Genomic DNA, 16,300 nt, shown 5'->3' with positions numbered 1-16,300 from the left:
CTCACCTCTCTCCACCCCCCTCTCTCTCTCTCTCTCTATATATATATATATATATATATATATATATATACATACCTCCCCTCAATCTCTTCCTACATTTACTTCTCTACATACCTCTCTCTCTCTCTCTCTCTCTCTCTCCCTTTCTCTCTGTCCCACCCTCTCATGATCCCTCTCTACTTATAATACTCTCAACCATTCCCTCTATAATAACCTCTATCTCCCCTATCCCTCTCTCTACATACCTCTACATACCTCCCTCCCTACCTATATTTATCTACATAAATCTCCTTCTCTCCCTCTCTCTCGCTCCCTCCTTCCTTGTCTATTTCTCTTTATCTCACTCTCTTTGTCTCCTCCCAAGCTTTATACCTATATTTATCCCCATCTCTCTCCCTCTCTCCCTCTCTCCCCTCTCTCTATCTCTCTCCATCTCTCTCATCTCCACCCTGAGATTTAGAAATCTCTCTCTCTCTCTCTCTCTCTCTCTCTCTCTCTCTACATCTCTACTTAGTGAACTTGGGTTATAGCATGTGCGTTCATGGCATACTAAAGAATCCCCCTAGTGCAGAGCACCGACTTGTCATCATTTTGGCTTAAGTGTGATTTAGGAGTTTAGAGGATTTTATTTTATTTTGGTTTGAATAAAGGTTCTCGGTGACCATTTTGTGTCTATCTCTAATAAGCTTTCTTGTAGGGTCTATTTTTGTCTATGATAATAAAATGGTATGAACATCAACAGACAATGCTTAAATAGTGGTAACTGGAATGTCTATTGGTATCCATATTTCTAACGTTATATATGCCTCGAAAGCTAGGAGGCAGAGTTTGTTGAATGTTATGTTACATAAGGAAGAATGAAGGAAGAAACAATAAAGACTTTTCATTTTCTAGTGTTGAACTTGGTGTTTACTGAATTTCTATTATGTTCTTGTTGTTCGACCTGTACGGTCTGAGACAGTTTTGAATTTTAGCCTAGTTAATCATGTGATGGATTAATGTCTTTTGAGTTTGCAGGTGTATCGAGTTAAATAAGTTCATAGAAACTATCATATTAGTGGCAGGAAGAGCTCGTAGTTAGGAACTTAAGCGGTTTGAAAGACCATAACATGAACGAGCTCCATTCCACCATACTGTAGATATTTTTTAGGTGGAATGGGTCGTGGTAGGTTTAGTTTAATGGTGGAAATAGGTACTTCAATAGAGGGTGGAGAGGGGATTGACTCTCTTCAACTTTGAACCTAGCATCTTCATGTGCTAGGTTAGGAAGTTTACTGATGCCTGTTTGGCAAGAGACCCTATGAGAAAGGGAGGTGAAAGGTGAGAGAGAGATTATTTTCACCCTCTACTACATCAAGTGGTATTAGAGAACAATTGTAGATCAAAAGGGAAGTGGATGAAACTAGGTGCTAGTAAGTCAAAGTCCAAGATGCCTCTGAAAGGTTATTCTGCAGCTAGGGAGATTCAAGAGTTGAAAGATCGACTGCTCTCGAAGGAAAAACTTTTCAAAGAGTCTCAAGAAGAAACCTTGGCCTAGTTAACAACTTTGGAGAAGAATCAGAGAAGAGGAATGGTCAGTGGTGACCAAAGTGATGAGGAAAAAGGGGGGTGACGGTAATGATCCTCTAGATGCGGTTTAGCAAGTGCCAGAGCCACCAATAGACCTTGACGAGTTGAGTAGTAAGGATGCTCAAGGTTGTGAAAGGGGATGGTGTTTTCATGTGAAGGTTGAAGTGCCCATGTATGGGGGAAAAAGAGATAGTGAAGAGCTCCTAGCATGGATAGATGCACTTGACAATTTCTTTGAATTTGAGGAGGTAGAGGATACCAAGAAGGTAAGGTATGCTGAAACAAAGTTGAAAGGTCCAACACTTACTTGGTGGAATTTTGTTCAAGAAGAGGGTGAAATTAATCTCTCACACACCTTTCACTTCCCTTTCTCATAGGGTCTCCTATCAAACAAACAATAGTAAACTTCCTAACCTAGCACATGAAGATGCTAGGTTGAAAGTTGAAGAGGGTCAATCCCCTCTCCACCCTCTATTGTAGTACATATTTCTACCATTAAACTAAACCTACCATGACCCATTCCACCTGAAAATATCTACAGTATGGTGGAATGGAGGTTGTTCATTTATGGTCTTTCAAACCGCTTAAGTTCCTAACTGCAAGCTCTTCCTGTCACTGATATGACAGTAACTATGAACTTCTTTAACCCGATACACTTGTAGACTCAAAAGACATTAATCCATCACACAATTAACTAGACTAAAATTCAAAACCGTCTCAGATCTTACAGGTCAAACAAAAAGAACATAAAATAAATTCAGTATACACCAAGTTGAACAACAGAAAATGAAGTCTTTATTGTTTCTTCCTTCCGTAACATAACATTCAACAACCTCTACCTCCTAGCTTTCAAGGAATATATAACATCAGAAATTTGGATAGTTCCAGTTACCATCGTTTAAGCATTGTTTGTTGGTGTTCATACCATTTTATTATCATAGACAAAAAAAGACCCTACAAGAAAACGTGTTAGAGATAGACACAAAATGGTCACCAAGGACCTTTATTTAAACCAAAACAAAACAAAATCCTTTAAACTCCTAAATCACACTTAAGCCAAAATGATGACAAATCGGTGCTCCTACACCATCTTTTCAAAAAATATTGCCCTAAACTCATTTTTTTCACCCCCTCCCAATTCATAGCCCGAATTAAACCCCCCCTATTTTCACCAAATATTGTATTTTTTCATAGCCTAAATTAAAAACACCCCTATTTTCACCAAATAGGCAAAATATTGTTAAATAATTTTGGGATATTAAACCCCCCAATATGAATGCACATGGTATAATATCGCCTAACTTGTGAAGCCCCCATGATATACCCTCCCTCTCTTTGAATAGCTCTCCTTCCCTTCCTCACTACAACTCTCCCCTCCACTTCTATCTATCTCACCTCTCTCTATCTCTCTCCTTCCCTCTCCACCTCTCTCTATCTATTTCCACCTCTCAACTTATCACTATCTCCCCTTCCCCCCTCTCTTTCTCTATGTATATCTCCCTCCTTGAAAGACCTCTATTTCTATCTTTGCCTCTATTTCCTGAACCTTCCATTACCACTTTTATCAATCTCACCTCTCTCCCAACTCTCCCTCGCTATTACCTCTTTCTCAACCTATATCTCTCTCTCCCTCCCTACGTATTTCTCTATCTCTCTCTTTCCTTTTCTCTCTACTTATCTATATCTACCTACCTCTCCTACACCCCCCCGATACTCTATTTATCTAGATACCTAGATAGATAGAGAGAGGTGGACATGGAAGGAGAGAGACAAAGAGAGGTGAGATAGATAGAAGTGGAGGGGAGAGTTGTAGCAAGGGAGGGAAGGAGAGGTATTCAAAGAGAGGGAGGGCATATAGAGATACGTTTTTAGAGAGCATGGAGAGGGAAGGAGGGAGGGAGAGAGAGAAAATGATGGAGAGGTAGGGAGACAGAATGTGGTGAGATAAATAATAGTATGGAGGGAAGGAGGTAGAGAGTCAGGGGAGATAAAAGTAGAGATGGATGGAAAGAGAATTAGAGAGGAAAGGGTGAAGAGAGGGAGGGAGACTTATGTAGATGAGCAAAGATAGGGAGGGAGGAGGATAGAGGTATGAGGAGAGAGGTATGGGGAGAGAGAAAAGGTGAGAGTGAGATAAGTAGAGAGGGAGCATGGAAGGGTGGGAGGGAGAGAGAGAGAGAGAGAGAGAGAGAGAGAGAGAGAGAGAGAGAGAGAGAGAGAGAGAGAGAGAGAGAGAGAGAGAGAGAGAGGTGAGATAGAGAGGAATGTGTGTGAGGTAGGTAGAGAAGAAAGAGGAGATACAAAAAAACATGAGAGATAGGTTTAAATCTTGGGGAGAAAGGAGAGAGTGAGATAGAGAGATGGGGGAGAGAATGAAAGACATAGAGTGATAGAAAGATAGATATGTCTAGAGATCAAGGGAGACAACGAGTGAAATAGAGATAGAGAGAGAATAATAATGGAAGCTCAATGATAATTGAAATTTCACAGTCTGATAAATTATAAGATCTAGATCTTGGGAAGATATGAGAGAGTGAGATAGAGAGGTAGAGAGGGAGGAGGAGAGAGATAGGAAAATAGATAGGTCTAGAGCTTGGGGGAGACAAAGAGCGTGAGATAGAGAGATAGCAAGAGAATGATGATAGAAGGCCATTGATTATTGAAATTTCATGTGTGTTTTTTCTCATAAAAACGTATATGCATTTTATTTTGAATAACATGTACACATTTTTATTTTAAATAACACGCCCACATTTTTAATTTAAAGAACACACGTTTTAACTCATGTTTTTCCAAGCCTTGACACGTGGTTTTTGAATTTATTACAAACACACATGCATTTTGTTTGTTTTAGGCATTTTCTTTACTAGTGGCCACTTTTTTGTTCACCATCTTAGTGGACATACCCATATACAATTTTATCATTTTCTTCAACAAATGTACAAATAGAGGATCTTGAGTCCCCAATTGGCTGCAATCTTTCACTTTTGAAGTCTTCTTGCTACTCTTTTTGCAACTTTGCTTATATTTTCTACCTTTTCCCTTTTTCCCATGACCTACCACCTTCCTATCATCACTCCACTATTGAAAATGCTCCAAGAATGACAATTAATAGCCCTTTGGTATCTTCAAGTAAAATTTTGAAAATTGTAAGTTTGCCCAAAAATAGCTCAACTTCTAGGTTCCATAACTTTTGATTCGGACACTCGACTGAGCACAATTTTTTTTAACTAAAAAGATTAAAATGCCCTATCACATGTTTTTTCTAGGTGAAGAATCAACTAGATTTGACCACTTTCCCATTGATCATTTAAAGGTTCAAAATTTAAGTTGAATATTATTTATAGGATTTTTGAACCTCAAAACTTTAATGTCTCAATATCTACAAATGATCTTTGGTTAACATTTTTACCATATTCTATTTTTGCAATTTTAAAGGTTCGGGTAAATTTCCAAATCCCTACATTTTCTAATTCATTTTTAAAAAAGTTAAAACCATGTTATTTTTAGCCATCTTTAAAAATTGAAGTTCAAAACTACTCCTTGAGATTGTAAAGGAAATCGATTCGCCACACCAAAAGGAAAATAAAATATTTTTGGGGATGATGTAAAATTGTCTTTACAACCTAGATGGTCTTGCGTCAATATCAGACAATGCATATCTTCAAAGAATGTTAAATAATAAAATATTTAAAATTAAACATAAAACTAACATTTTTAAGTATTGAAATAGATTAATTATATTGATATTTGAGAATTATAATCATGATAGAAGAAACATTTAAAACCTTAGAGATGACAAAATTTGGAGATGAATCCCATTATTTTTTAAAACATAATATGAGGAAACTTGGAGATGACTATATTTTCAATCAATTGATAAAGTTTCAATGAATGCACACATCTTTAGCCTAATTATTGTTTTGCTTCATATTCTTACCTCTTACCTCTTTGGGATTTAATAAAGAAAAAATCTGCTCAAAAATTTGTAAAATTATGAAATAAAAAAGAAAATTACAAGTCTATTAGAGTATTTAGTTCTTTCAATTTTTGCCAACCACACATCAGCACTTGTTAGAAAATTCAATGTAATTTATGCTATATATTTGTAAAAGCCTCATTTTCATGGGATGCTTATAGGAGACATAAAAGAGACTTTAAAAAAACACTTCATCTTAAGTCTCCTAATTTGAGGCCTCTCCATATAGGTCTCGAAGACAGGGATGTGTTTCCGGCATGGTAGATGAGTACCAAAAGTCAAGGTACGAGTCTCTTGGTAATCTATGTTTAAATTCAATGTATCTAAGCTATTATAGCTAGCAGCTTGCTCTCCAAGGTACCTCTTAGGTATTAATGATCAGTAAAAGTAACTCATTTTCTAACAAAATAGATGGAATTCTACACTTTGTTTAAGGGATAGAATTTTATATATATTATGGATATATCCTTCATTTTGTAATATGTATTTAATACAATTATATGTATTTGAAATTTTTGGAGAAGCATTTCGGCATCTTTTAGTTTTTGATTTCGAGGTCCCTTTTATTCTTTTGCAGTTGTCTTGTTACAAGTATGCTTAAGATAATTGTTCCCTTCTTGCGTGAAACTAATAGTTCAAGTTATGCAACATTTTTTACCAAAAAAGGGATTTTGAGGAAGTACTGTATCTTAAATGACCTTTGAGAATAATTGCAATGACTGCAAAATCGATCAGAGTGGTGAAATATACAATTGCACGCAACGGCAATCTCACAAGATCCCAGTTGCAAGTAAAGGAAGATTTGAAAAGGAAAAAAAGAAGTGTTAAAGTTTTGTATCAGAAGGGCAAAATCCATAGATAAACAGTAACGGATTGTACTTTCTTTTCACAATTTCATTCATCTTTCAACTGTATAGTTCATAGTTATCAATTCCATTTACCTTAATCTTATACTGTCTAATCAATAATCATCTGATGAAAATGTTGTCTAAATCTAAACTAATAATCATATTAATGAGAATGCAGCATGCAGTATTTAACAAAACTAATCAATCAGTTTCTGTAATGGTGGTCTATCAGCAGAGAGCATATTTTCGAAGCTTCCCTGATTGTTTCACATAACTGACCATCAATCTATGTAATTTCCCTGATGTTCACCTTAGACTTCCAAACGATGTCTTTTAATGCAGATGAAAGTTTCTTGTAGAACTGCACAGAAAGAACAAAGTCATCACATAGTCTGTGGGAAACAAGTAAATCCCTACAACTGGATCTGCATATCTGCCAATTACTAGAATACTCCTGAAACACAACATCTGGTACACATGTTTCACTAGTATGTTCTAACCTCATGAAATTCAAGGGTATCACCTCCAGCCTTCCGAACCTCGACCATGCAAAGTGATGGAACAACTTCAAATAACTAAAACACAACAGAGAAATATTGTAGCGCAAGAAAAAAAAAATGCTTCAACCGTGCACATAATAGCATAGTTAATTACAATTAAAGAGGACTCTAATATCTTATAATAGACATTCGCCTTATATTTACAAAGCATAAATTCAAATTCATGATCATATAGATGAGCTATATTAGTACCTCTGTTGCTATGGACAAACTGCCTTTTCTTCCAGTATTGACACCTTGCAGCTTCAACTGAAAGTGAGTTATATAAGACATCCAGAAAGGAAGAGAAATTCATCCAAAATAAAGGTCAATTCATACTCATATGATGGATGTTTGTGAACAACAAATATAATTTGGATCGATATAGATTGACTTGAAACTACATATTTGAATCCCAAAACTGCAGAAAGTAATGATGCACCAGAGAAATACTACTTGTTCCAAAAATATGAGACCAAGAAAATCCGAATAAGATGGCATATGAGATACTCATATAGCCAGTCACCCAAAATCACTTAGAAAAGAAGAGCAAATAACAATGTAAGAACTACATTTGTAAAAATTAAATCATTATTAAAGCGTGGAGTAATATAAACCAGTGATTCTCAATACCTTATTATTTTGTTTTTTGACTTTGAATCCAAGAGGCCCAGAAGCTTCCTCAATTTTTGATATTATCTCTTTGGCAGGGTGTTTGGATGTGAATCTTGTTTCTCGCTTAACCAAACCCTAATACAAGCATATAGTATAAAACCACATCAGTAAAGTCCTAAATTTTAATAGAAGGGAAAGCCGCTAAAACAAATTAAAGGCATGCACTACCTTAATACCCTATAAATATGTCACCAGAAAAAAAAATGTTTGCTATACAAAATTTACAATGTAGTATCAACTAAAAGAGCAATTTCCCCCATGTTAAACATTGGTCCTATTAGTGGCAAAATACTCGAAATAGTACACTATCTTTATTCAAAGTGAACCTACACCCTTTCTGTATTTGGCATGTTATACAGCCTTTCCACAGACCAATGTGAAAGTCTGGAGAGTAATTGGATTATTTATAAATGATAAAGAAATCATAATGTTGTGGTCAAATGCTTAAGAATGTCAAGTGAAGCACAAACAATAAACAAATGCCTATACATAGGTCCTGTTGATGTGCTTTTTGGGCACAATCAAACACATAATAAAATACCCAAAAGTATCTTATCCTCTCTTGAGCAAAATCTTCCCAAATGCTAAACTATGTGATCAATTGGAAGACTCCAAGGTTTCTAATGTTGGGTCACAACTTGTGGATAAGCACAATTGGTCGTTGTGATTGTTGGTAATCCAAGGGGACTTACATTGAGTAATTGAATGCTTGAATTGCTGGAACTTAGATTCTAAAGACTTGCTTGGAGAATTAAAAAAAAAGAAAAAGACATGGGGTTTAAGAAGTCTAAGAATGTAGGAACGATGGACAATCTTTGGTGAAACATGACTAAGCCTTGCTTTGACATGCAAAGCAACAACTCCACAAAGCTTAGTGCGATCTTCTAAGGAAATTAAATGATTTTCAAATCATTATCAAGCATAGACACCGTTAATTGAATGCATATCAATGATTGAATAACAATTGAACTCAGGTTCATTCAAGTATTCTAGTTGACCACACAAGGCGAATTCGCAATCAACAAACTACTAATGGTTTGGATTAAGAGTTTCACGATGAATTATACACAATTCCTTTCATTCATCTAATTATTCATCATCTAACATGAAGATTAAAAAAAAACCATGCACTTGTAAAGAAACAACACATTCCACCATAACTTCAATGAAAAGGAAGTTTATTTGCAACTTTGGCAACAATTTATGCCTTCTCCTACTCTACTCTAGCTGCTATCTACTATTTGCTATTCACTTCTATTCACTATTAACTCCCTATTAACCCTTACAAATGAGAGAGAGAAGCCTTTTATATTGCTCCCTTTACAAATGAAAGGCCTGGATTGAATCCATATCAATGGCCAAGATTACAAGATGAAAAACCCTAATTAGGGTTTGTTGGAACAAACACTTCTTAGCCAAAGAAACAATTACAATATTTGGACACAAGTCTTCTCTTGAATATTTGACCAATAGATAGTGGGGGTAGGTACTTTGGAGTTTGTGTCCCCATGGATGAGCTTGGTTCATTGAATTCGGACATGCTGATGTAGGACCTTCTAATTGATGGAATGGTGACTAGGATGACACCTCAATTCACTTGTGCTTGGTAGATCAACATAAAATGATTGAGAAATATCTTTTGATACTCAGGATTATTCACTTGCTCAATGTGGTGATGATGATGGGAAGCATCATTATGCTTGAGTCATTCCTCCATCTTTGCTTGCTTATCTTGCCTTGGGATAATTGCATGATCTCTCCTTTACACCCCTTTGACCTCTTCATGAAAGTTCTTGAATATCTTGAAATCCTTCTTGTGTAGTCACCTTTCTTGATACCCTTGTGCTTGCCAATGAAGTTTTCCCCTTGAAGTTGCATGGTGGTGTGGGTCTTGCAATCATCCTCTTATTCTTTCAAGGTGTTGCTTTGCAATTTGTATCATCATCCTCTCACATCAACAAAACAAAACAAATATGGTATCAAACACACATGATATATAACTTTTACACACCCTCTTAATTTGATATGATCTCTGGTTTTTTGTGTTGCAGGTCTGATAGGTGCATTTATAGGGGAGGTTGCTCTTTTCCATTGGCAAAGGAAACCAGTTCGCTCCCTTCCATTGGCAAAGGAAGTCAGCGAAGTAGCCATCCAGCTTGATCTTAGCAACTTTTTCATCCATTCGTCCCTTTTCATCAATTCAAGCCTTAAGGTTTTAGTCTTTATGTGTGTAAACTTCATCAAACTATCTTCAATGAGCGCCTTGGAAGCCATTTCGATCCTTTCCATTGGCATAGGAAGTGGTATCGCTCCCTTCCAATGGCAAAAGAAGTCACTTCGTTCCCTTCCATTGGCAAAGGAAGTGAGCGAAGTCTCAAACCTACAACATCATTCCATCAATTTGATCCTTTTAATGAGCAAAGGTGAGGTTCCATGCAAGGTGAAGCATTAGAAATGCTTAAGACTTTGTTTTCCATTCGTTCAAGTTCACTAAATCACCTTCAAGTATGCAAGAGAAGTCATGTCACTCTCTTCCATTGGCAATGGAAGTGCCATCGCTCCCTTCCAATGGCAATGGAAGTGAGTTCACCTCCTTCCGTTGGCAAAGGAAGTGAGCGAAGTTGCACATACTTAGCCAAATTTTGAGATTGCTGATTGAAAATTGAATTCATCGCTTGACAAAAGGCAGCATATGATGATTCAAGATGTTTTGCACCCTGTGGAAGGCAGAGGAAGGAAATTCGCTCCCTTCCCTTGGCAAAGGATCACTCTTGCCAAGGAGCAAAGGAAGTGACTTCGCTCTTGTCAAGGGGCAATGGAAATTTTCATATACTTAGCTAAATTTTGCCTTTGCAGCCTACCTCTCAATCAAGTGCAATCAACCCTCTTGGATGACAAGGAAATTTTGTATAATTGGTGAAATTTCATCCAAGGTATTCATCTATCAAACCTCCTAGCCTATCTTGCTCAAATTGATGCCTCATCTCACATCATCTCATGTATTGCTTCTATGAGGTCAGAGGAAGTGATTTTCAATGATTACAACCTAGAAATGATGGAAATGATTACAACCTAGAAATGATATTTTAAGAGCTTCTACAATTGTCTTGCTTCCAATGTATGCTCACCATTAACAATAATAAAATTTAATAAGTTGCCCAAGACAATAGTATTATTTCCAAGATTAAAATACAATAAAATACACCTGAGAATCGTCTTCAGCATCAAAAATCTCAACATCAGAATTAATAATTCCAACTGAAAGTTAAAGACCATGATAGCTCTCGAAATGAAATTCCACAAATTAATACCAAAATATTTAATCATCCATCTCCATAATATTTTAACACCAACTTTAGAACATGGAAGGTGTTGTGCTATGCACACACTTCCTGTCTCCGACAGGGATCCCCTCCCCTTTTTGCTTTTCGCCTTACTAGTATGAGAGAAGGCTTGGAAATGCACAAATGCATTAGGGACTCAAGTCCAAGCATGGAGAACATAGGGTGAAGCTCAAGTATGAAAGGTTAGTCCAAGGGCCAAACTTGATCCATGAGGAGACACAAAACGAAACAAAATGTAGGCTAGCCCACCCTTGGGACTGAATCTTGGGATTTCCCTTCGCAACTCGGTGGTAGCATGGAAAGTAGGGATAAACATGATTCCTAAAACGTATCAGATCTATGTGCTTGGAGGGCTAGAGGCAAAGTGGAATGAATTGCAAACAAAGTATGAGTTCCTTGAAAAATAAGTTGCAGCTCAAAATTCAGTATTTGAGCTCTTATAAGTCAGATTAAAGATTGTTCCTAGATGTTTTCTTCTCACCGAACTTTTCCCCTAAAACTTAAAGTTCCATCCTAAATTTCGGTTGTAGCATCAAAAGTCAAATTAAGTGCTAATCCTAAAGTGCTTCCAAATGCCGAAGTTTTGGCCGAATTTCATCCAACACCTTACAAAGTTCAATGTTTGCGGTGAAGAAGGGAATAAACCTTAATCCTTTTGGCCTTCCTAACCCTGAAGTTTACTCAAAAGTTCATCCCTAACTCACAAAGCTCGGTATTTGCAATTGAAGTTAGATCAGCCCTTGTTCCCAAAAGGTTTCCAAATCCCGAAGTTTATATGAAACTTTCATTTCTCACTCACCTCGTGTTAAGACTACTCATCTCCGATTGTGAGTGTGTCGAGATGCATCCAATAAAACATAGCCGTCTTGTTTGGTTCCACTTGGCTGAGAGGTTGGAACTGTCCCCATCTATCTACAAGTACCTGTGTGTGGAGTGCCTCCAAGAAGAGCCCAATGGCATGGGGGCACATGTAAAACGTCTTGTGCTAAAGAGTTAGGAATTCCTTGATTCAGTCTAAGAGCACAGTCACCCAATTGTACACAATGCCATTCATGATTCCATTCATCAACCTTATCATCCATATTGTGATGTAAGAGGCTCTGCTGGCCCCCATAAGATGACTCTTCACCAGGTCCATGATACATCTCTAGTCTGCAGTGGCTATGAAGCTCTTCTTCACTCCTCTACTATTGCTACTACTGCATAGGATTTCCCACTGCTTCTCCGTCAAATCACTCTGGCATACCAATTCTAGCCACTTCTATTTGTCTTATTTCTTCATCTTTCCTAAGGTTTTAGCCATGTTGTCCTCATTTTTGTCTCCAAAAATGAAGGACCACTGCATGAATTTTTTGTGAAAAAATGAAAAATTTTACTCTATGGCATGCTTCCCGAGGCATAATTTCGACTAATCCTTGGACTGGCTTAATCCTCAGTCCATCCTCGAACTGGGTTTCGAATTTCGTCAAATTTTGGGTTCATTTGCTATGTCTTTCCTTCAATTTCAGGTTTTAAAATCCCGACTGCAGGGGAAGAATTTTCTTCAAACTGCAAGTTTTAATGATATTCATTGTTTTGATCTTTGTAGGGGAATTTTTGACTTATTACATGTGCACTTTTATTTAAAAAATGTTACTTGTAATTTGTTTTAAATTTCCCCTTTGTTGTTTTTGTCTTTTTAATTGTTTTTTGGTCTTGTTTAGTTAAAATAGGGATTTTTTGGCTCAATTACAAGTAAACTTGCAGTTTGGTCTAAAAACCCCTACTTTAATGGTTTTTACATGTAATAGGGATTTTAAATCCCCATTACATATGTGCAAGTGTTTCTAACTTGTTGTAGGGAATTTATTTCCCTTTTACAAGTAATTAAAACTTGTATTTCTCTCCAAAAAACCCGATTTCGCCTTACAAGTGCATTTTTGACAATTTTAAACTTGTCATTTGTCTAAAAAATCCCGATTTTGGCTTGGCAAGTGAAAAAGTGAAAATAAAACTTTTCATTTGTCCAAAAAATCCCGATTTTAGCTTGGCAAGTGAAAAAGTGAAAATAAAACTTGTATTTGTCATCTAAAAACCCGATTTTCATTCCCTTATGCAAAATCGAACTTGTCTTTTATTCCAAAAAACCCGAAATGCAAGGAAAAACGGTTTTTGACCATTTCAAGGCAATTTTTGTGGAGATATTGTTGGAGGAGGAAGGCGTTTTGGCTTGCATCCTATTTTCATGCATTCTTGGACACCTTTCATGACATTTGGAGGTTGCATTAACTGGTTTTCTGCCCTAAATCAGCCATCACGTTTTTCTTTAATGCCACATTTTGGTTGATTAAATCTCCAACAAACTGCAATCTGCTAAATCGTTTTGCCCTCTCTCACCTAGGCGTGGAGTTCGGGAGGAGTTTCAAGCTATTTAATGATGCCATCCAAGATGCAATAGTTGCCACGCTTTTTTTCTTCCACATGAATCATTTTGGCTGCATATTGGAAGTGTTTAACACCATGAATCTTCAAGGACATGAATTGTTTTGGCTTGGAGTATCAAGGCGTTGAGGGTTAAGAAGTATTCAAACATTTTCTATGCCATTTTACTCTTGTTTGCTGCCACGTTTTTCCATATAAGACGTTTTTTCCCAAAACATGGCAAGGGTTTAGTGTTGCGGTTTGTCCTTCTTGATTGATTTTGCTTCTTCATTCCAAGGATTGTTGCATTATTGGAGAAGCGTTTTTCAGTTTGAAGAAAGGTATGTTCTCTTTCCTTTCTTTCCTTCATTTTGTTATTTTCTTGCTCTCTTGGTTTTTTTTTTCTTAGTTGCATTTTTGGAATGTGTTGTTCTTCCCCCAAAAATCGGTTTTTGTGAGAGAATTCTTCCCTTGGTATGCAATTTTTGAATTGCATTGTTCTTCCCTAAATTTTCCCTCTTTACTCGTATTCGGGATTTTCAATCCCGATTACAAGTTCGCTGGAAATTCTTGTTCTTCCCCTACGGTTAAGGAATTTAACCATTTTTGGTTGAAATTCCAAGTTAAAAAGTGTGAAATACCCCTCCCTTGCAAATTCGGGTTTTGAAAACTAGATTACGTGTTGAAGAGTTCTTCCCATTTTCATGAAAATGACTTTCTCGGATTTTCCCATTTCTATCCATTCATGTTCCCCACATCCGTACTTTCCATTTCCATCATTTTCCGCAAGTCAAATTCTCATTTTCCGTCCATTTCTCTGCTTGCGAATTTACAAGTGTACTTGTATTCGGGTTTTAAAACCCCGATTGCATGTATGTCCTTTCCAACTTGTATACTTGCGAAAATTCTCCCAAGATCCGAAATTGGTCAAAGTCAAGATTTTCCCATTTCTACATATTTCCCCTCTTCCTCTCACAAAATCGTAAAGTTCAAGAATCAGAGTTTTACCCATTTGGAGAAGGAAGAATGATATTTGCAGCTGACTATGATGTTGCCTTAACTCTTTTAAGTCTTCATCACAGTATTCCAGGTTCACAATCAATGTCAGATTTGTCGGCATCTCCAACTCCAAACAAGATGAAATACAAATATGACAAATATCAGAATGAGGTTGCACCTTCCCAGGTTTCTTCTCCTTTGGATCACATCAGAGACACAGAGATAGGGCACGTTGATATGGCAGAATTCGTCAACAAAGTAGAAGATCCACAGGATAATAACTTGCAGCAGCTGTTGGACAACCATATCCATCATGCATCTTCCTTCCCGGTGGCTGCCCTAGAACTTGAGTTTGTTCTTGCCTACGCCCATCATTTTGACAAGGAATCAAGAGTCACAAAAATGATGATGGCGAAGCTATAATCCGTCTTGATGCAGATATGATTGAGAAGGTCTTCAGAATACCTCCTGCACCTGTTTATATGGAAATCACCACAGAAAGTGCAACGGAGTATTATGTAAAGAGGGAAAAAGATTGCAAGCGACACATCAATAGGTGGATCCAAGAGCCACGAACATCCTTCTCAAGGTGGGCGAAGTTGTACCGCTGCGATTTCAAATGGGAAATAGGAGACACCATAACCCTTCTCAATAGAATGATGGGCCTTGAGCATTCCAATGTCTTTGAGCCATGAATGTATCAGTTCATTATGTTCATACGGTAGTCACATCACATTTCATGGGGGGAAGTCATCAATGATGCCTTGTGCGAACAACTTGCAGTAGTTCCTACCACCATGACCTTCTTCATGAATTCTTATTTGGTATATTTGGCAGCATCACTTAGACACTTTCCAGGTCTTTCTACCAAGGGTGATTGCTCAGTTATACCAGTTTGGGAATATCATAACTAGTTGCCGTTGAGACCCAGCAGACTGCATTTCAGAAGGGTCCAAGATGCATTCTTCGGATATTTCATGTGTCAGTTTGACAGAAATCTTAGGAACAAGAGAGTATCAGATGAGGCATGGGACAAGGTGTTTGAGTATGGGTGTTTGTTTCTGCAATTTCCCACCTTCACTTATATAAGGATTGGATGCTATGATGGTCAGCCATATATGCTTCCCAGATATCCAACTAATAAGATCATTCTTATGGAGTTGGGGAGACAGATCATGGCTGTTCACACTTTTCAGTCTGCTAGGCACAAGGTTGGAATGGGTATCTCTACCACAAATCCATTAAAAATTGGCTGGTATTCCCTTGTCACATCTGTGAAGGCCAAGGCCATGGAAACTGAATTGCAGGAAATCAAGTTCAAAAGGTTTAAACCTAGAGCTGATTTTGATTATAGGGGTATGAAGGAGAAGATCAAGAAATCCTTTGTGCATGTTCATCGCATTGAAGACATCTAGGTAGATCTCCGCACAGAAGCCGAAGTCCTCAAGATGGATTACTGCAGGCTCACTGTTGAGCAAATTGTTGATTTGAACTTGGTAGATATCCCACAAGGGATGATTGATGATGGGCATATACTTGATCCTGAATACACTTCACGAAGGGTTAAGGAAGCTCCACTTCCTTTAATCCAATGGTCGCACAAGGAGTGCATATCCATCCTTGACAGATTTCAGCCTATCTTTGCCAACACCAACGCATGGCTGAAAAGTAATGCTGTTAGACTTATAAAAATCAAGGTTGGTAAAGAAGATGATTCTACGAGGCCTCTTGGACGGAAGTCTGAGATTCAGATAGACAACAAGGAGGGTGCTTCATCTTCAGGCACAAGGATCAAGTTGCATGTTAGTCGTGCAATAGTGCTTCCTCCTTAGGAGACGATTGTTTGTGGGAAGAAAAAATCACGATTCCATTTTCAGGTGATCGATCTAGATAATCCAAAAGAGGGGCAACAATCTGATGATGCTCCCAAATCTCCAGTTTCAGACT

At 37.4% G+C, this 16,300-nt stretch overlaps 1 protein-coding gene across 4 annotated transcripts in view; it reads right to left on the bottom strand.

The window, feature by feature from the left end:
- Positions 1-6,250: 6,250 nt before the first annotated feature.
- The window catches only part of LOC131029070 (CBL-interacting protein kinase 23), a 206,962-nt gene continuing 196,912 nt past the window's right edge, over positions 6,251-16,300 (bottom strand). For all 4 annotated transcript variants that reach the window (XM_057959465.2, XM_057959464.2, XM_057959466.2 and 1 more), the window contains 4 exons: positions 7,569-7,685; positions 7,149-7,205; positions 6,897-6,971; positions 6,251-6,757 (listed from right to left, as the gene is read on the bottom strand). In XM_057959465.2, coding sequence (XP_057815448.1) covers positions 6,683-6,757; positions 6,897-6,971; positions 7,149-7,205; positions 7,569-7,685 — 324 coding nt within the window. In that variant the 3' untranslated portion in view covers positions 6,251-6,682. The remainder of the gene's footprint in view (positions 6,758-6,896; positions 6,972-7,148; positions 7,206-7,568; positions 7,686-16,300) is intronic.

Source organism: Cryptomeria japonica, chromosome 3 (assembly GCF_030272615.1).
Source record: "Cryptomeria japonica chromosome 3, Sugi_1.0, whole genome shotgun sequence".
NCBI lineage: Eukaryota > Viridiplantae > Streptophyta > Pinopsida > Cupressales > Cupressaceae > Cryptomeria > Cryptomeria japonica.
The sequence above is the reverse complement of the archived record's forward strand: the minus strand, read 5'-3'. Positions and strand labels throughout refer to the sequence as shown.